This window comes from Chiloscyllium plagiosum, chromosome 30, assembly GCF_004010195.1.
Source record: "Chiloscyllium plagiosum isolate BGI_BamShark_2017 chromosome 30, ASM401019v2, whole genome shotgun sequence".
NCBI lineage: Eukaryota > Metazoa > Chordata > Chondrichthyes > Orectolobiformes > Hemiscylliidae > Chiloscyllium > Chiloscyllium plagiosum.
Window position 1 is genome coordinate 4,504,192 of NC_057739.1, and position 20,479 is coordinate 4,524,670.

Genomic DNA, 20,479 nt, shown 5'->3' on the forward strand with positions numbered 1-20,479 from the left:
CACCAAGATTGCTGTTATTGATGACCAATAGGAATCAACCATAACGCATCACACAACCATTGATAATGCCTCAATTGGTATTGATGCAAGTGGAGATCTAGCAATGGTGACTGTATTACCTGGACGGGTTACACAGGGAGCTGCCTGTACCAGGCAGTGGGTTACACAGGGAGCTGCCTGTACCGGGCAGTGGGTTACACAGGAGCTGTCTGTACCGGGCAGTGGGTTACACAGGGAACTGCCTGTACCGGGCAGTGGGTTACACAGGGATCTGCCTGTACCAGACAGTGGGTTACACAGGAGCTGCCTGTACCAGACAGTGGGTTACACAGGAGCTGTCTGTACCGGGCAGTGGGTTACACAGGGAGCTGCCTGTACCGGGCAGTGGGTTACACAGGGAGCTGTCTGCAAATCTAACAGATATATTATAAATGAGTTGTGGAAATACACCAGGACAGACTGATGGATATGACCCAAATTTCTGTATTTGAGCTGTTCATAATGATTGAATAAGAAAATACAACTGTGCATTGCACCAGTGCTCAGAGGCACCAGCAGAAAGAATGGTAAAGGTGAACGGCCCTCTTTTTATTGCCTACCATTGACTGCAGCTGTTGGCACCAGCTGAATTGACCATCCTTCATGTCTGAGCTTCGACCATGTATAGGTGTTTGATCTTGGTGTCCCTGAAGAACAAGTTTTCTCCTCCTTTCAAAGATCACCCATGACCATATCTCCAATAACCAAATGTATGTACCCAGAACATTTTCTCCTCCAAAGATAAGACTAACTAGAGCACTGATGCCATCACCCCAGTTTGGTAAAAGATTTGTACAACTAAGCAACTTGATCTCAACATGGATCGCTTCTATGCTGTTAACACCTGAGCTCTGGTGATAGTCACATGTCAGTTTCTTAGTTCAGTTAGGGTAGGGTAACACTATCATTGCAGACTCTGAGCCAGAAGATCATGGATTGAGTGAAGTGGTCACACATTGAGAGATGACATCTCAGTACAATACCTAGACTGCTGCAGGTGCATTTGCTTGGACTAACACACTAAATCAACGTCCCATCTTCCTGTTCAGTTGCACATAGAAGACCCTCCAACACTATTGAGAGAAAAGCAGGGAGGCATCCATGATGTCCTGGCCAATATTTGTCATTCTAAATCAATTTATCCAATCATTTATCTTATTACCAATAAGGTGGGGCCTTTATTGTGCAAATTACTTCCTACATTAGCTTAGAAAATATAATTCATCATTAACTATAAATTGTGAAGCACGTTTACGAACCTGAGAAGTTAAAGGTGTTCTTTGAATAAATGCAAGTTCTTTCCCTTTAAATGTTTTCACAAAACTTCACCCAAGCACTGGGAGCCAGTCAGCTTGGAACTCTGATCCACTGTCACTTTCACTCATTTCTAAAACTGTTCCAACACAATGCATGGGAGTTTCTTCTGCTGCAGCGATAAACGTCTGGGTTGATAAAATTCTGCGGAAATGCAAATGTCATTTGTCTTTTCCAGGGAGCTGTGCTATGAGCACAGGACAAGAGATCATGAAACAGAAAGCTCACTCATCACCACATCGACCAAAAAATATTCAATTTTTCACCAACAAGCCACTCCTGACAAATTAACCTAAGCCTTTTCCCTATTATGATAGTTACATGTTGTTATTTATTATAGACTACAAAATCATTTTCCTTGTATCCATCCAAATGTCTTCTAGGCAGTCTCTGTAGGTTTTTCATAGCTATCATTCCTGAAGAAGGGCCTGTGCCCGAAACGTCGAATCTCCTGTTCCCTGGATGCTGCCTGACCTGCTGTGCTGTTCCAGCAATAAAGTTTCAATTTTCATAGCTATGCCCAATTGACTTCAAGTTTCATCTTTATAAAGCTGAGAAATGATATTTCAACAGGTAAGCAATGTACCAACTAAATTTGGAGAAAATATAAAGTCATCAATAATCTATGGAAATAACTAGTTCAGGACAAAAAATCAGCAAAATCTACCTATGCAAAAAATGAGGCTACAAATTACATAAAAGTATTTTTTACACCACTTTCAGTCATTAGTTTGGTTCACTAAGTTGAGCTTTGGAAATAAAGATTCCAATATGATAAAGTTAACATTTACAAAATGAAATTAAACACCCATAAAATTGTAACGAGCAATATTTTACACAGGTTGCTTACACTTTACAAAGAGTGCAAAGTCATAGGACTCCCAGGCATATTGTGGGCAGCGAGAGGTTTTTGGAAGGAAGCTAGCAGGCTGCACCTTTACACCTCCAGTCCCCAGCAATGGCCATGGGAATAAGAACAAGGATCAGCTTCTTCAAATCATGTGCTTCAATGGAAGATTACAGAATAGGAGCCTCGGAAAACCCTTCTCCAGGAGCTGTGAAAAGGACAGGAGTTTGTGTTGTTTTCAAAAAAATCATCAAAAGAAAATCAAGCATGAGAAAATGCAACAATGTCAAGATGTTGCCAAGTGCTAATTTTAATCTTAGATTGCATGTCTTTGCTTTTGAACTCTCTACCATTCACACTCCTGGTCAAATGCTTTGTTCTCTTTTCCTTTTCTGCGATGATATCTTTGTCCTTTAATTTCTTTTGCCTCTATCTCATCTCATAGTCATAGAGATGTACAGCATGGAAACAGACCCTTCGGTCTAACCCGTCCGTGCTGACCAGATATCCCAACCCAATCTAGTCCCACCTGCCAGCACCTGGCCCAAATCTCTCCAAACCCTTCCTATTCATATACCCATCCACATGCCTTTTAAATGTTGCAATTGTACCAGCCTCCCCTCATGATTTTATAAATCTCTGTAGGGTCACCCCTCAGCCTCTGACGCTCCAGGGAAAACAGCCCCAGCCTGTTCAGCCTCTCCCTGTAGCTCAGATCCTCCAACATCCTTGTAAGTCTTTTATGAACCCTTTCAAGTTTTACAACATCTTTCCGATAGGAAGGAGACCAGAATTGCACACAATATTCCAAAAGTGGCCTAACCAATGTCCTGTGCAGCCGCAACATGACCTCCCAACTCCTGTACTCAATACTCTGACCAATAAAGGAAAGCATACCAAACGCCTTCTTCACTATCCTATCTTCCTGCGACTGCACTTTCAAGGAGCTATGAACCTGCACTCCAAGGTCTCTTTGTTCAGCAACCCTCCCTAGGACCTTACCGTTAAGTGTATAAGTCCTGCTAAGATTTGCTATCCCAAAATGCAGCACCTCGCATTTATCTAAATTAAACTCCATCTGCCACTTCTCAGCCCATTGGCCCACCCTACCATTTCAATGGTATAATAGCCCAACAGATTTCTGAACTTGATTTCCTCCAGTTCTGAAGAAGAACAATGTTTACCTGAAATTTTAAATCGTCCTCTCTCCACAGATGCTGTCTGAGCTTCTGTATATACTGTACTTTCTATTTTTATTCTTGATTTGCATATTTCTGAAATAGAGTGACTTGGCTTTTCTCTTTACAGATGTTGTATAACCTGCTGAGTATTTCTCGTACATTCTGTTTGTATTTCACAATATTTAAGGATTTAAAGTAGTCCATGACCTCCACAACCTCTAATGTAGCTTTTGTTGAAAGATTCTCCATTTATAAGCTGTTCACTTTGCAAACTGCCTCCTACAAGCTTAAGCAAAGTGAATTTGTTTCTTGCAGATTTGGTATTATTTAATCTTTCTGTTTTGCAATAACGTTTAGCAGTTACAATTCTTGCATGTTGTCTTCACCTCATATCAAGGGTTAAGTTAAAAATCATACAACACCAGGTGACAGTCCAACAGGTTTATCTGGAACCACTCGCTTTCGAAGTGTTGCTTCTTCATCAGATGAAGGAGCAGTGCTTCAAAAGCTAGTGATTCCAAATAAACCTATTGGACTATTACCTGGTGTTGAGATTTTTACCTTTGTCCACCCCAGTCCAACACCGACTCCTCCAAATCATCAAGAGTAAAGTCACTGTAATCTTACTAGATCACGGGACTTCTCGCCCATTAGAGCGAGACAGTTAGTGGCACAACAAATGATTAACATAAATTTTTAAAGTTCTGTACCATCTAAGTTTGTAGGAAGGTTGGGAATAAAAGTTCCAAAGAAAAAAGATTAATTAAATAGAGTACACTAATTATACTGGTTATTTTTCCAGAGACATTTGAAAATACATAAATGTTCTATTATTTTCATCATTATGTCTTGATGTTGAGAAAATATGGACAGTTTTTAACTTCCATCATCCAATGTTTATACCTGGGACTTTTATGGACTGAAACGGTTTCAGAAAGGAAAAACACGGTCTCAAAAATGGCCACAGTAATCACCTGACCATAGGCCTGACCAAACAAGAAGAACAACGGACAATAAAATTGTTTTTCCTTTCATCAAGAAACTATACTTGCTGCAGTTGTTTATTGGGGATTGCTTACAAATATGTAGGCTTCAATTCTACAGAGCTAGCAAACTCCCACATAATAATGTAACTTCTCATTCACTTTGGCAAACATTAAATAGATCTGCCTAAGGCAGACAAGACAATCATGGCAGGAAAATGGTATCAGATCACTAGTGCTCCAGTTGCTACTGAAATAGAGCCCTGAACACCTGGAAAACATAAATCAGGGATCTGAGGCATACACTGAATCATAACTGCAATTGTGAGAAGAACCGGGCAGACTGTACGCTCTGCAAACTCTGCCCATTTGAACCAGTGCAGTGACAATAACTAGCAGTCTTTAATAGGACTTAAAATACATACAGCTTTTAAAAGAAATTTGCAGAAAGAGCCCCCAAAACATTCCAGAGCACTATTAGCTCACGTGAGACCTACCCCAACAACCTGAGCCTCAGGCTTCACAGTACTCACACTGTGGATCGCAACCAGAGTATCACCGATCTGATATTATACTTAAAATCGTTTAATTTCATGGTTAATAAATTATTAACTCTCTAAATGCTGCTCCAAACTGAAATTTTGTTTTTAGTGGAGGCAAGAAGTTTTAAAAATAAACTTAATATAGTCTCAACACAGGTATTGTAATGAAATTTGTACAGTGGATTTTGTACATGGCGACAACATGACTTTAGGCATGCTAACTGGCTCTCTGTGATCAACACCATCAAAACTTACTTTCTGGTTGGCCAATTTTAAATAATAAAAGTCTATACCAAAACTCATAATGGAAACTGCCTATGCAATCATGCCATGCTATAATTACACCCTTCCAATAGTGGTGGCATTGTAGCAACTCAGTTTTACATCTTCCTAATTCCTCATTTTACAGTATGCTGTAACTCCTAGACTGCAAACAGCTCTTCTGTACATTTCTCAACTGCTGTGCAACGGTGACCAAGTTAATATAACTTGAAATATAATATAAAATGAAAGGCAGTATGCATAGATTTTGCAATGAAACTGAACAAGCTGCAAAAACTCCCAATCCTTAATGCTGTTTCCGATGAAGATTAAACTTGGCTTTCATTTCCAATCTGAAACTGCAATTAATCAAGTAGCAGTACAGTATATCAATAGTCTTAAACTCGACAGACATGTTACATACATATTAATCTTCTATTTACAATCTCACAAATTGAGAGTAATCCTTAACCACATCATAAACAGACACACAACAAGAGGCGAAACAGATTGAGCTTCCTGTACAATATCCAACTCAGGGCTGCATTTAAGGAACATTCATTTGTGTTAACAATTCAATTTGAAGAAGTCAGCAAGACATCAAACCCTTACCAGCTCTGAGGAAGGCAGTGGGCAGTTCCAAAGGCACGACAGGATCCTGATTAATCCCTCCGTCTCCACAGCTGGATAAGACGACAATTTTGGCCTTCAATTTCAGCTCAAGGATCTCAGGAATGGTCAGTAAATAGGAACGCTCCTCCACTAGTTCTCCTGCAACTGGAGGTGGGTGTGGGGTAAAGACCAACACACCATCCTCCCAGCTTCCATAAGTTGCTGCAACATCAGAAAGATCATCATCAGAGAAGCATTCTGTCACTCACTCTGTCAAACTCCTTGGTGTTGCAGTTTCTGTTTGCCCATGTCAAAGACACCATTGTACCCATCAAACACTCCCAAGACATGTATAGCATGCTGTGAGATACAGAGTAAAATTGCCTCTACACTGTCCCCATCAAACACTCCCAGGACAGGGACAGCCTGTCGTTAAATATAGAATAAAGCTCCCTGTACGCTATCCCATCAAAACCTCCAAAGGCAGATACTCCATGGATTAGATACAAAGTAAATCTTATCACTGTCCCATCAGTTGTTTCCAGAGTCAGAAGACTTTCTTCCTCACTATCTGCCAGAGCAGATTACTTTAATTTGTAGAACAGGTCTAATTTTCAATTCATTGATTTGTGTCATTGATAGCCACAGGCGAGGTGCCAGAAACCAGGAGGTTGGCTAACGCAGTGCCACTCTTTAAGAAAGGTGGTATGGAAAAGGTGTACTATAGACCGGTGAGCCTGACATCGGTAGTGGGCAAGTTGTTGATAGGAGTCCTGAAGGATAAGATCTACATGTATTTGGAAAGGCAAGGACTGATTAATGATAGTCAACGTGGCTTTGCGTGTGGGAAATCATGTCTCACTAACTTGATTGAGTGTTTTGAACAGGTAACGAAGAGGTTTGTTGAGGGCAGAGTGGTGGACATGATCTATATGGACTTCAGTAAGGCATTCGACAAGGTTCCCCATGGGAGACTGATTAGCAAGGTTAGATCTCATGGAATACAGGGAGAACTAGCCATTTGGATACAGAACTGACTCAAAGGTAGAAGACAGAGGGTGGTGGTGGAAGTTGCTTTTCAGACTGGAGGCCTGTGACCAGCAGCATGCCACAGGATCAGTGCTGGGTTCACTGCCTTTCATCATTTATATAAATGATTCGGACGTGAGCATAAGAGGTATGGTTAGTAAGTTTGCAGAAGACATTGAACTTGGAGGTGTAGTGCTCAGCAAAGAAGGTGACCTCAGAGTACAACGGGATCTTGATCAAATGGGCCAATGGGCCGTTAAGTGGCAGACGGAGTTTAGTTTAGATAAATGTGAGGTAAATCAGGCAGGTTAATGGTATATTATACGCTTAATGGTGAGGTCTTGTGGAGTGTTGCTGAACAAAGAGTCCTTGGAGTGCAGATTCATAGCTCCTTTAAATTGGAGTCACAGATATCTAGGATAGTGAAGAAGCATTTGATAAGCTTGCCTTTAATGATCAGTGCATTGAGTACAAGAGTTGGTAGCTGTTGCAGCTGTACAGGACAGTCCCATTCCATATACGCTTCACCCTCCATTGGAATACTGCATGCTATCGGAAGGATGTTGTGAAACTTGAAAGGGTTCAGAAAGGTCTACAAGGATGTTGCCAGGGTTGGAGGGTTTGAGCTATAGGGAGAGGCTGAATAGACTGGGGCTATTTTCCCTGGAGCATCAGAGGCTGAGGGGTGACATTATAGAGATTTAGAAAATCATGAGGGGTATGGCTAGGGTAAATAGAGGTCTTTTCTCTGGGGTGGGGGAGTCCAAAATTAGAGGTTATAGGCTTAAGGTGAGAGAGGAAAGATTTAAAAGGGACTTAAGTGGCAACTTTTTAACTCAGAGGTTGAAGCATATATGGAATGTAACTAGATTTATTTAGGATATCAAGCTAGCCTGGATGAGTTGGACTGAAGGGCCTATTTCCATGCTGTATATCTCCATGACCGGCAGCCAGTCATCCATTTACCAAGTCCTTCACAAGGGCCAACTGGTATAAGCCACGATAGAAATGCAGCATTAGACTGAGTTTTAGATCATAAGACCATAAGACATAAGAGCAGAAGTAGCCTATTTGGCTTTATTATTCAATGAGATCAAAGCTGATTAATCTGATAATCTTCAACTCCTTTCCTGCCTTTTTGATACAACCCTTGATATCCTTAGTAATTAAAAATCTGCCTATCCCCACCTTGAATATACTCAACGAAACAGTCTTGACAGATCTCAGTGGTAAGTGTTGAGAGTGTGGTGCTGGAAAAGCACAGCAGGTCCAAGGAGCAGGAGAATCAACATTTCGGGCATATACCCTTGATCAGGAATGAGGCTTGTGGGCTGGGGGGGGGAGCTGAGAGATAAACGGAGTGGGGGGGAGGGGGGTAACTGAGAATGCAATAGGTAGACGAAGGTGACGAGAAAATGATAGGTCAGAGAGGAGAGTGGTGCGGACAGATAGAAAAGGTGCTATACAGGTCAGGAGGGTGGTGCCGAGTCAGAGGCTTGGGACTGTGGGGGGAGGGGAAATGAGGAAACTGGTGAAATCCACATTGATCCTGTGTGGTTGCAGGGTCCCAAGGTGGAAGGTGAGGCATTCTTCCTCCAGGCATCGGGTCGTAAGGGTTTGGCAATGGAGGAGGCCCAGGACCTCCATGTCCTTGGCAGAGGGCAAGGGAGAGTTGAAATGTTCAGCCACGGGTCAGTGGGGTTGGTTGGTGTGGGTGTCCCAGTGATGCTCTCTGAAACAATCCACAAGCTGGCGTCCTGTCTCCCCGATGTAAAGGAGACCACATCAGGGTAACGGATACAGTAGATGACATTGATGGAGGTACAAGTAAATTTCTGTCAGCGGAGGGAATGATCTCTCCGGAACACTGATAGGAGTGGGGAGGGAAATATGCCTCTGGTGGTGGGGTCCATTTGTAGGTGGCAGAAGTGGCAGAGGATGATGTGATTCATACGGAGATTGGTGAGGTGGAAGGTGAGGACCAGGGGATTCTGTCCTTCTTGTGTTGGGAGGGGTGAGGTTCAAGGGCAGAGGTGCGGGAAGTGGAGGAGATACGCGGGAGGGCATTGTTGACCACGGGTGAAGGGAAATTGCGATCTTGGAAGGAGCAGACCATCTGGGATTTCCTAAGGTCAAATTGGTCATCCTGCGAATAGATGCGGCAGAGGCAGAGGAATTGGGAATAAAGGATGGCATTTTTACAGCAGGTAGGGTAGGAGGAGGTGTAATCTAGGTAGCTGTGGGAGGCGGTGGACTTGTAGTTGATGTCCGTGATTAGTAGTGTCGCCAGAGATGGAGAGGTCCAGGTAGGGGAGGGAGGTATTTAAGTCGGTCCAGGTGTATTTGAGGTCGAGATGGAAGGTGTTGGTGAAGTTGATGAACTGTTTAACCTCCTCGTGAGAACATGAGGTAGTGCCAATACGGTCACTGATGTAGCAGAGGATCAGGTGAAGGGGTGATGCTGGTGTAGCTGTGGAAGATGGACTGTTCCACGTACCAGACAAAGAGGCAGGCATAACTGGGTCAAATATGGGTGCCCATGGCTGCCGCTTTAGTTTGAAGGTAGTGTGAGGACTAGAAGGAGAAGTTGTTAAGGGTGAGGACCAGTTTAGCCAGGCGAATGAGGGTGTCAGTGGAAGGCATGGGAGGAAGAAACGGAAGGCCTCGGAGGCCTTGGTTGTGGCGGATGGATGGGTGCGGGGACTAGATGTCCATGGTGAAGATGTGGCATTGGGGGCCGGGGAAACAAAAGTCTTGGAAGAGGTGAAGGGCGTGGGTGGTGTCCTGAACGTAGGTGGGGAGTTCCTGGACTAAGGGGGACAGGAGGGTGTCAATATATGCAGAGATGACTTCAGTGGGACAGGAGCAGTGTGAACCTTTGGTAGGAGGTAGAATCAGGTGGTGCAGGGATCACAGATGATCAGGTTGAAGGCTGTGGATGGGAGATCCTTAAACGTGGTAAGGTTGTAGATGGTGTGGGGGATGATGGTTTGGTGATGGGAGGTGAGGTCATGGTTGAAGGGCAGTAGGAGAAGGTGTCTGCGAGTTGGCACTGGCTTCAGCACTGTAGAGGTCGGTGCGACAAATGTTCAGCGTTGCTTCTCTCTTTTCTATATGGTTAAAGAAGTTCTTACTTTATTTTATGTTGCTTGCGAGTTTTTTTCTCACAGTTTATTTTCTCTTTAGTTTATTTTTGATCATCTTTTATTGGTTTTCAGAAGTTTGCCAATTCTGATTTAACACTAATGTTTGTCACACAGAACCAGTGAATCCCTACAGTGAAGAAGCAGGCCATTTCGACCATCAGATCCACAATGACCCTGTGTAAGGCATTCACCCAGACCCACTCGCCTACCCTATCCCGATAACCCTGCATGGCTAATTTACCCAGTCAGCACATCCCTGAACACTGAGCAATTTAGCCCTTCCTGATGAAGGGCTCCGCCCGAAACGTCGATTCTCCTACTCCTTGGATGCTGCCTGACCTGCTGTGCCTTGTCCAGCATCACACTCTCGACTATGAGCAATTTAGCATGCCCAGTCCATCCAACCTACACATCTTTGGACTGTGGGAGGAAACCGAAGTACCCAGAGGAAACCCATGCAGACACACGGGGAGAACGTGCAAACTCCATACCGACAGTCGCCTGAGGTTGGAATCAAATCAGGGTTCCTGTTGCTGTGAGGCAGCAGTGTTAACCTCGGAGCCACTGTGCCGTCCCAAAAACATATGCTTCTTCTTTCAAATTGAGACTGTCCTTAACTTTCCCAGTACAGGCTTCCCTGGATAATGAAGAAGCCATTATCTGGAGAGACCTTTGTTATAAAGGCATGCCATCTCTCTATGCTGTATGAGTCACTGCTCACAATGAAGGGTGCTGCCACTATTCTCTCTCAGTGCAGGAAATAAGAGAGTCTACTATTCTAACAAGAAACCACTTCCTAGTCTAAATAGAAGAGGCTCCTGAACTTCACAAGATATAGGTTATTATATGTTAGCTGTTAGTTCCAGGTCCCCTTGATACCATAGGCATTGGTCTAGAGAATTTGAAGAGGACTAGATCTCACTCCATCAAGATCCTAAGTTGCTCTGCACCCAAGTCTATGTTGCATCAGCATAGTGGGTGGTGCTAAAGACATTCTGCAGCATTAACCCTTTCAGATTCAAACACCAAATCTGTGAGCTCAGATATCAGTGTTTTGACTCATATTGTGATTGAATCAGTGCCTTTGCTGTGTGGTCGAGGGAGTGGAAGCTATGAACTAATACATCAGTGAGTTAAGCTATTTCCCAGGGTGAGGTGGGGGAAGGAGCCCCTGGTGCTCACCTTCCACCTTACCAACCTTCGCATAAACCAAATCATCTGCCGACATTTCCGCCACCTCCAAAAAGACCCCACCACCAGGGATATATTTCCCTCCCCACCCCTTTCCGCCTTCCGCAAAGACCGTTCCCTCCGTGACTACCTGGTCAGGTCCACACCCCCCTAGAACCCACCCTCCCATCCTGGCACCTTCCCCTGCCACCGCAGGAACTGTAAAACCTGTGCACACACCTCCTCCCTCACCTCTATCCAAGGCCCTAAAGGAGCCTTCCACATCCATCAAAGTTTTACCTACACATCCATGGATAAACTCCCACTTAGACAGACATGGACTAGTCAGGAATACTCAGCATGACTTACAAATTTGATTGAATCCTCTGAAGTGACAAGGAGGATCAACGAGGATAGTACAGTGGATGTTGTCTGCATGGATTTTAATAAGGCATTTGACAAGGTCCCACATGGCAGATAGGTCAATAAAGTAAAAGCCCATGGAATACAGGGTAATGTGTCAAATTGAATTCAAAGTTGAAGGAGCAAAAGGAAACAAAGAGTAATTGTCCCAGGTCATTTCCTCTGCCCTGAAGCTACTCTATGCTACTTTATGCTACTTTCTCCCCACTCCCACCCTCCTCTAGCTTATCTCTCCACGCTTCATCAGGAATATAGGCAGAGAGCCTAAAGGGCTTTTGCCCGAAACGTCGATTTTACTGCTCCTCGGATGCTGCCTGAACTGCTGTGCTCTTCCAGCACCACTAATCCATTCAGTCCATCGAGCCCGCTCAACCATTCAAACAGATCATGGTTCTTTATCAACCTGAATGCCAATTTTCTCCAGTAACTTCTTATCTCTTGATATTATTAGTATCCTGAAATCGATCAATTTTTGTCTTGATCATGCTTAATAGTCGAGCTTCCTCTTCCCTCTGGGATAAAGAATTCCAACAATTCACCACGCTAAGTGAAGAACATATATATAGAATGTACAGGATCAGGCCCTTCAGCCAATTGTGTCCGTGCCAACTATGATGGCATTCTAAACAAATCCCACCTGCCTGCATATAATCCTTATTGTGATTTGAACTCATGCCTTCGGAATATTATTCCAGTAACATAACTACTCTGTCAGCATTTCCTAGCAGCATCCATGTAACATTTAGAACATAGAACATCTACAGTACAGCACAATATAGGTATTTCAGCCCAAGATGTTGTGCCATCCTTTTACCCTACTCTAAGATCAAAGTAATCTACATACCCTTCATTTTACTATCATCCATGTGCCTATCCAAGAGTCGCTTAAATGTCCCTAATGTATCAGACTCTACTACCACTACTGGCAGTGCATTCCACGCACCCACCATTCTCTGTGTTAAGGACCTACCTCTGACATCTCCCCTAAACCTTCCTCCAATCACCTTAAAATTATGCCCCCTCATGATAGCCATTTCCGCCATGGGATAAAGTTTCTCACTATTCACTCTGTCTGTGCCTCTCATCATCTTGAACATCAAGTCGCCTCTCATCTTTCTTCACTCCAATGAGAAAAGCCCTTGCCCCCTCAACTTTTCTAAATAAGACATGCCCATGCAGCATCCTGGTAAATCTCCTCTGCACTCTCTCTAAAGTTCCACATCCTTCCTATGAAGCAACCGAGTGGTCTAACCAGGGCTCTACAGAGCTGCAGCATAACCTCACAGCTCTTAAACTCAATCCCCCTGCTAATGAAAGCCAATACACCATACACCTTCTTAACAACCCTATCAAGTTGGGTGGCAACTTTGAGGGATCCGTGGATGTGGACCCTGTGGGATATAGGTAAAGCAATGTTACTTCTGCAACATAATTGTTTATTAACATCAGTATATAATTGTTTCAGCCAAATTGATAATTGCTTAATAACACCAGTATCAGCCAAAAGCTGAATTAATGATTGCTTATGTAAGGCAAAAAAATAAAAACTAACACAGGAATGAAAACTATGTGGAAGAAAAACATAGTTACTTTTCATTCGCTAAAATGTGCATACAGGAATGCAGACAGTTACAGATAGACAGATAAGGTGAAAAGAGCATCAAGATATGCCAAGCTCAGCGCGTTTCCCTCATGTCAGCACTGAAGTGAGCCAAGTCACTTACAAATAAGGGATAGGGGTGAGAGTGGCCCGGCTTGGAGTAGGGGGAGAAGTAAACAAGGGCGGAGCGCAGCTGGGCAGGAGCAGAACACAGTAAGGAATATTGATAGGTTTGAAGGCCAATGAGGTAAACAGGGAAGTACGGAGAATTAAACTGTATAAATTGTGGAGTAATTTCTGGATCGGGGTGGCTACTTGCTAGTCACCCTTCTTGCAAAAACGTCTCAATAAAATTCGCTGCTTCAGAATTTGACTTGGACTGAAATTTATTATATTGTGAGCTCTGTTTCTCACAGACCCCAAAATCTCTCTGTTCCTCCACTCAAGAGTTCTGCCTTTAATCCTGTAATCAAATTTGACCTTCCAAGATGAATCACTTCACATTTTGCCAAGTTGAACTCTATCTGCCTCTTGTCAGCCCAGTTCTGCATCCTGTCAATGTCCCATTGCAACCTACAACAGCCTGTCAACATTATCCACCATCCCACCAAACTTCGTGTCATCGGCAAACTTACTAACCCGCACTTCCACTGCCTCATCCAGGTCATTAATAAAAATCACAAAGAGCAGAGGTTCCAGAATACATCCTCGCGGAACACCACTGATCACTGAGCTTCAGGCTGAATATTTTCCAACTATTACCACCCTCTGTCTTCTACGGGCCAGCCAATTCTGTATCCAGACAACTAAATTTCCCTGTGTCCCATGCCTCTTTACTTTCTGAATGAGCCTACCACGAGGAACCTTATCAAATGCCTTGTTAAAATCCATCTACGCCACATCCACTGCTCTGCCTTCATCAATGTGTTTTGTCACATCCTCAAATAATTCAATAAGGCTTGTGAGGGATGACCTGCCCCGCACAAAGCCATGCTGACTATCTCTAACCAAATTATGGTTTTCCAAGTAATCAGAAATCCTGCCTTTCAGAATTCTCTCCAAGAATTTGTCCACCACTGACGTAAGACTGGCTGGTCTGAAATTCCCAGGATTATGCCTATTCCCTTTCTTGAACAAAGGAATAACATTTGCCACCCTCCAATCATCTGGCACTACTCCAGGGGACAGTGAGGATGCAAAGATCATTGCCAAAGGTGCAGCAATGTCTTCCCTCAATTCCTGTAAGCACCTTGGGTGCATAGAACATAGAACATAGAACAATATAGCACAGAACAGGCCCTTCGGCCCACGATGTTGTGCTGAACATTTGTCCTAGCTTAAGCACCCATCCATGTACCTATCCAATTGCCGCTTAAAGGTCACCAAAGATTCTGACTCTGCCACTCCCACAGGCAGCGCATTCCATGCCCCCACCACTCTCTGGGTAAAGAACCCACCCCTGACATCTCCTCTATACCTTCCACCCTTCACCTTAAATTTATGTTCCCTTGTAACACTCTGTTGTACCCGGGGAAAAGGTTTCTGAATGTCTACTCTATCTGTTCCTCTGATCATCTTATAAACCTCTATCAAGTCACCCCTCATCCTTCGCCGTTCCAACGAGAAAAGGCCTAGCACTCTCAACCTATCCTCGTACGACCTATTCTCCATTCCAGGCAACATGCCGGTAAATCTTCTCTGCACCCTCTCCAAAGCTTCCACATCTTTCCTAAAGTGAGGCGACCAGAACTGCACACAGTACTCCAAATGTGGCCTAACCAAAGTCCTGTACAGGGTATATACTGTCTGACCCGGGGACATATCTATCCTTAAGTTTTTCAAAATTTTCAACAAAATTTTTGAAATTCCACCTTGTCTCAATCTGAAATAGCCTGTCCCTTATTCTGAAATGGTGTTCTATTCTGGTTCTAGATTCACCAGCTAGGGAAAAGATGCAGTCAACATTTACCCTTTTACATCTTATAAGAATCGCCTAAGTTTCAGTGGCATAATCTCTCATTCTTTGAAACGCTGGAAAGTACACCCCCATTCTACTCAATCTCACGATTGAAGGGATTGGATAAAGAGGTCATAGCTATACAGTTGTGGTCTCACCATTACTCTGTACAAATGCAGGAAGGTGCTTTTATTCCAGCACTCCAATTCTCTTGTGATGAAGGCCAACATACTTACTTGCCTTCTGAATTGCCTACTGCACCTGCATCCTAGCTTTCAGTGACTTACGAACAAGGCCATCCACTCTCTTTGTACAGTAAAACTTCCTAATCTCTCATCATTTTTTTTTTCTAGCAAGGGGATAAATTCACATGTATTCATGCTATATTTCATCTTCCATGTTCTTGCCCATTCATGTAAGCTGTCTAAATCCCTTGCAGCCTCCTCACGACACGACACCGACAGCCTTTGAACAAATAACCAAATGAGATCACTCTGAAATAGTGCACTGAAACTTATTATTGAAGGAACCCTTAACCACTCGACCTTCAAGGGTAGTTTGGCATGGTAATAAAAACTGGCCTAGGCAGCCTGTGCATTCCTAAATAAAATAGAAATGACAACACCGAAAAAGCTGGAAATCTGAAAGTCAGAACAAGAAGTCCTGTGAATCTACAATAATGTCAGGCAACACCCATCTGACAACCCAAATCCATCTGATCCTGTCTCAGGTATGGCAGGAGCAGGATTTTCAGCACTCTTCCAGTGATAATGGCAACACTAACTCCAGAAAATTGGAAACATGCAGCAAATAATAAGGAAACTAGCAGGGAAAAATTGGGCTTGTTCTCACATATCTACCTGTAGCAGATGCATCTATTCCAAACAGCACCAGAAATACTGGAAATACACTGTCCTTCCTTTACTGTCCCTGGGTCAAAATCCTGGAACTCTTTTTGTAACAGCCACACCTTCTGACTTCTCAAAGTTGGTTCATAATCTAATAAGACACCAGTCACGTGCATGATGGAATACTCTCAACTTGCCTGGATGGATGCTGCTTCAATAACATTCAAGAAGCTCAATACCGTCCAAGGCAAAACAGCCACCCAGCAGCTACAACATTCACTTCCTTCAATCCTGACACACATTATCGGCAGGAGTGGGTACCATCATCAAGAAGCGCTGCAACAACTTACTCAGGCTCCTTCACCAATACCATCTAGAGGGACAATAGCAGCAGTTACATGGGAACATTCTGTTCCCCCTGCAAGTTCCTCTTAAGGACATAAACCATCCTGACTTGGAAATATATATCACTGTTCCTTCAGTGTCACTGGATCAAAATCCTGGAAACCCCGCCCTAACAACACTGTAGGTGCACCTATAGCACCTGACCACAGCAGCTCAAGGAGGCAGCTCAGCACTGCCTTCTCAAAGGCAATTACAGACAGTCCAACTAACACTTCCCACATCTGTGAATGAATAAAATACAGTTTCTGATTGGAAGGGGCTATAGTTTACTCATAACGGATCTCTTCCCACATCTTGCGCTGAACATCTATGGAACAAATGAGAACTCTAAGTTTCACTTTTGACTATGTTATCTGTTACCTGCAAGAAAAAAAGTCATGATTTTTCCCGCACTTTTCCCAGGACCGTTAAAATGATCATTTTGATGAGAAATCTCTACAGGTTACAGATTGGAAGGTTAGATCCAAGTGACTAGTTGATGCTAGAAGTTTGAACTGGTAATTGAGATATTGTTATCCAAAGGTATTAAGGGAAATGGGGTAAAGGCGTGTATTTGAAATGTGCTTGCGGATCAGCCATGGTTTTATTGAATGGAGGAATAAGCTCAGGAGGCTGAATAGCTTACTCCTGTTCTTGACTACCTGTGTTCCTATATAACCTACTGTACCTAACTAATTATATTTCATGTAAGGCCCCAGTAGAAGACATTTATCCCATCAACAACAAATGAACTTTGACCTGAGTGAGCAAAAGTGTCACAGCACCAGCTGATCACTGTCATCGTTGCACCATGGTAATACAAATTTGAGGATTTATCATGCTCTGGCTCAATGGTCTTTAGACTCCAAGGTCTGGAAGCTCTGCTTACCGATATGCACGATTGCCATGTGCGGAAGTTGGCTGAGCACACGTTTTTTAGTTGCTTCCTCGCCCATGACGGCCTCTGTTTGCAGATACTCAGCCACTTTGATAACCTCCTTCTGGGCTCCGATTAATGGTCCCCAAGGCTTCCAAACTCTTCCCCACAAGGACAATGGTGAAGAGAAATGTGGGCTTCCCACAACCAGTGCCTGGGATTTGCTGAATATCTGAAAGTGGAAATAGGTTTCAAAAAACTGGAAAGGAAACAGGTAGCTGCATTTCTAGAGCCTGTCACAACCTCAACACATCGTAAAAGTGCAACATAGCCAATGAAATATTCTTGAAATGTGGCCACAGGCAGCAACTAAATTATGGACAGCAAGGTGCCACATTCAGCAATGACCAGATAATCTGGTTCACCGACGGTGGTCGAAGGATAAATATGGGCCAGTGCAATGAGAATAATCTTTCTACTGGTCTTAGGATATTTTATGTAAAACTTGACAAGGCAGGTGGGATCTTGTATTTAATGGTACATGCAAAAGACAACACTTCTGGCATTGTAGCACATTTTCATACTGCACTGGAGCGTCAATCTAAATTTTCTGTCGCAGTGGGACTTGAATCCTTGATATTTTAACAAGACTAAGTGCTGCCACTTAGCCACAGCTGACACCTAACTAAGTGAATAAAGACCAACGTTTCTACTCTTCTTTTCATTATTTGGAGATGCCAGTGTTGGACTGGGGTATACAAAGTTAAAAATCACACACCAGGTTATAGTCCAACAGGTTATTTTATTTTATAGTCCAACCTGTTGGACTATAATCTGGTGTGTGATTTTTAACTTCTTTTCATTGCCTTTAATGATCTTTATTAATGCATCAACTTTGCATCTACTCAAACGTCTAAAACTACCTTCAAGTGTTGCAGATCAAATTTAGAGCTTTATTATTTGTTTCTATCTGAACAGTATTCAAATGTATCTCAGGAACAGCAGTGTCAGTGACCCAGAGTCATGCTCCCAGTCTGTATAGTCAGGCTACACTCTCACAGACAGCTACACCCTGGTTTGAGGAAGAATCTACTGAGAAGCTTCACCAGTATAGATTTGTATTGAATGTTTAATCAGAGTGAGATCATAAGGCATTCCAAAATCACACGGTTCTCTGAACAAATTTGTACAACTCAGTAATACTGTTACAAGCTTTGTGGCGAGGACTAGCTTGAGGGCAGCTATGTAGCTTCCATGAAGATACATGCCTGCTTGAATGGTGGAATGAAGTATGGAGATCTGGCAACAATGGTATTTGTAGATGTACAGTTGACAAGGTGATTCACAGTGTCCATGAGTCCCAGATTCTGTAGCCCACACAGTTCCTGGTGAGATCCACCCATCTGCTCCAGCATACCCATTGTTGTAACAGGTCCTAAGACACAAAGAGAAGGAGGAAGTCTGCTGAATGGGAAATATATCAAACACCTGATTCAGATTAAATAGATAATAGACTACTTTTTAAAGACCAATGTGGTGCAAGTGCACTGTCTTTTTCTCATACTCCACTGGTCAGAATCTAAATTTAAATTTATGACCAATTTACACTAATCTATCCATTTTGGAATACAAATCCACTAACCAGATTTCTTTAATAAATAACAGAACAATTAATTTATGATTAAACAACACTTATTCAATAAAAATGTAAAACATATTAACATATAATATAGAATATTATAGGATAAAACTATAACCTAAATAATCTTACACATGCCTCTTGTTAACAGAAAAATTAAAAATATATTCTCTCTGCAGGTAGGAACTACACGAAAAGTAATATTTGGCCAAATAATTGTTAATTTCTGAACAAATAAAGGACAAGATTGAAATTTTCCAACTTTGCATACCACAGATGGTAGCACTGGAATCCTTTCAGAAGCTGCTCATTCCGAAGAATCATAGAATTATGACAGTGCAGGAGGAGGTATTCAGTTCTATTATCTGGTCCGGTTTTATTACCTTGTGCCAATTTCCTGCCTTTTTCCCATATCTTTGCACACCATTACAATCCAAAAAGAAACCATCCAACGTCTTCCTAAATATTTCAATTGAGCCTGCCTCCACCACAGTTCCAGGCAGTGCACTCCACACACTAACAACTCTCTGTGCAAGGAAGGTTCTCTTCACAGCAATCGAGCTGTGTTTGCAAGTCACTCTAAATCAATGCCCTCTGGTGCTTGTTCCTTTTACAAGCAGAAACAGCTTCAACCTATCTACTATGTCCAGCAAGCTCATGATTTTGAAAACTTCAATCAGATCTCAATGTGGAGAGGAAGTCCTCCAGAAGCTTCTCAGGAGAACAGCTACTAATTTCCATCCCTTGCATTGGATTCTCAGAAGATTTTCCAAAGCAGGTGGATGATGAGGACTTGGATAATTTCTCTCCGATCTCAAATGAACTGAACTCCAAATAGTATCAAATAGCCACAACTTCTGACAGCCATAAATTCAAACATTCCAAGCAGTTAGCTTACTGGCATTGCCTATAACACATACCAATCTATCAATTTCATAATAAAAAGCCACCAACCAGGCTTCTTTAATAAACAACCGAACAACTGGTTTATGATTAAATCAAGACTTATTCAATAAAGATGTAAAGTTTAATAACACCCAATGACAGTATAAAAATGTATCATTCTAAATGACTTTACCTTGCCAGCTCCACCTTAATATAAATGACTGCCTGCAAGTGTCTTTGAAAAAACCTGGTGTACTTTCAGTGACTTTAAAAAAAGGTCCATAAAAGCTCAGTCTTTCGAGTGAATTGAATTGAATTGAATTTATTGTCACATGTACCGAGGCACAGTGAAAAGCTTTGTCTTGCGAGCGATACAGGTAGATCACAGAGTTAAGTAGCATAGATAGTAAATAATAGGTAAACGGCAACAAACACAAAAACACAGGTACAGGTGAATGTTAAGAGTTTGAGAGTCCATTCAGTATTCTAACAACAGTTGGGTAGAAACTGTTTTGAAACCAGCTGGTGCGTGTGTTCAGGCTTCTGTACCTTCTCCCTGATGGTAGAGGTTGTAGAAAAACATTGCCAGGGTGGGATGGATCTTTGAGAATGCTGGCGGCCTTTCCTTGACAGCGGGCCTGGTAGATGGATTCTATAGATAGGAGGTTGACCTTTGTGATTGTCCGGGCTGAGTTCCCCACTCTCTGTAACCGTCTCTGATCTAGAATGGTACAGTTGCCAC

The 20,479-nt window shown here is 42.7% G+C and overlaps 1 protein-coding gene across 1 annotated transcript in view; it reads right to left on the minus strand.

Annotated features, from left to right (window-relative positions):
* Nucleotides 1-1,858: 1,858 nt before the first annotated feature.
* LOC122564642 (tetratricopeptide repeat protein 28-like) overlaps nucleotides 1,859-20,479 on the minus strand; it is an 85,785-nt gene continuing 67,164 nt past the window's right edge. The window contains exons 11-15 of the mRNA XM_043719733.1: nucleotides 18,482-18,648; nucleotides 17,226-17,445; nucleotides 5,780-6,001; nucleotides 2,204-2,408; nucleotides 1,859-1,904 (exon numbers count right to left, since the gene is read on the minus strand). Coding sequence (XP_043575668.1) covers nucleotides 2,371-2,408; nucleotides 5,780-6,001; nucleotides 17,226-17,445; nucleotides 18,482-18,648 — 647 coding nt within the window. The 3' untranslated portion in view covers nucleotides 1,859-1,904; nucleotides 2,204-2,370. The remainder of the gene's footprint in view (nucleotides 1,905-2,203; nucleotides 2,409-5,779; nucleotides 6,002-17,225; nucleotides 17,446-18,481; nucleotides 18,649-20,479) is intronic.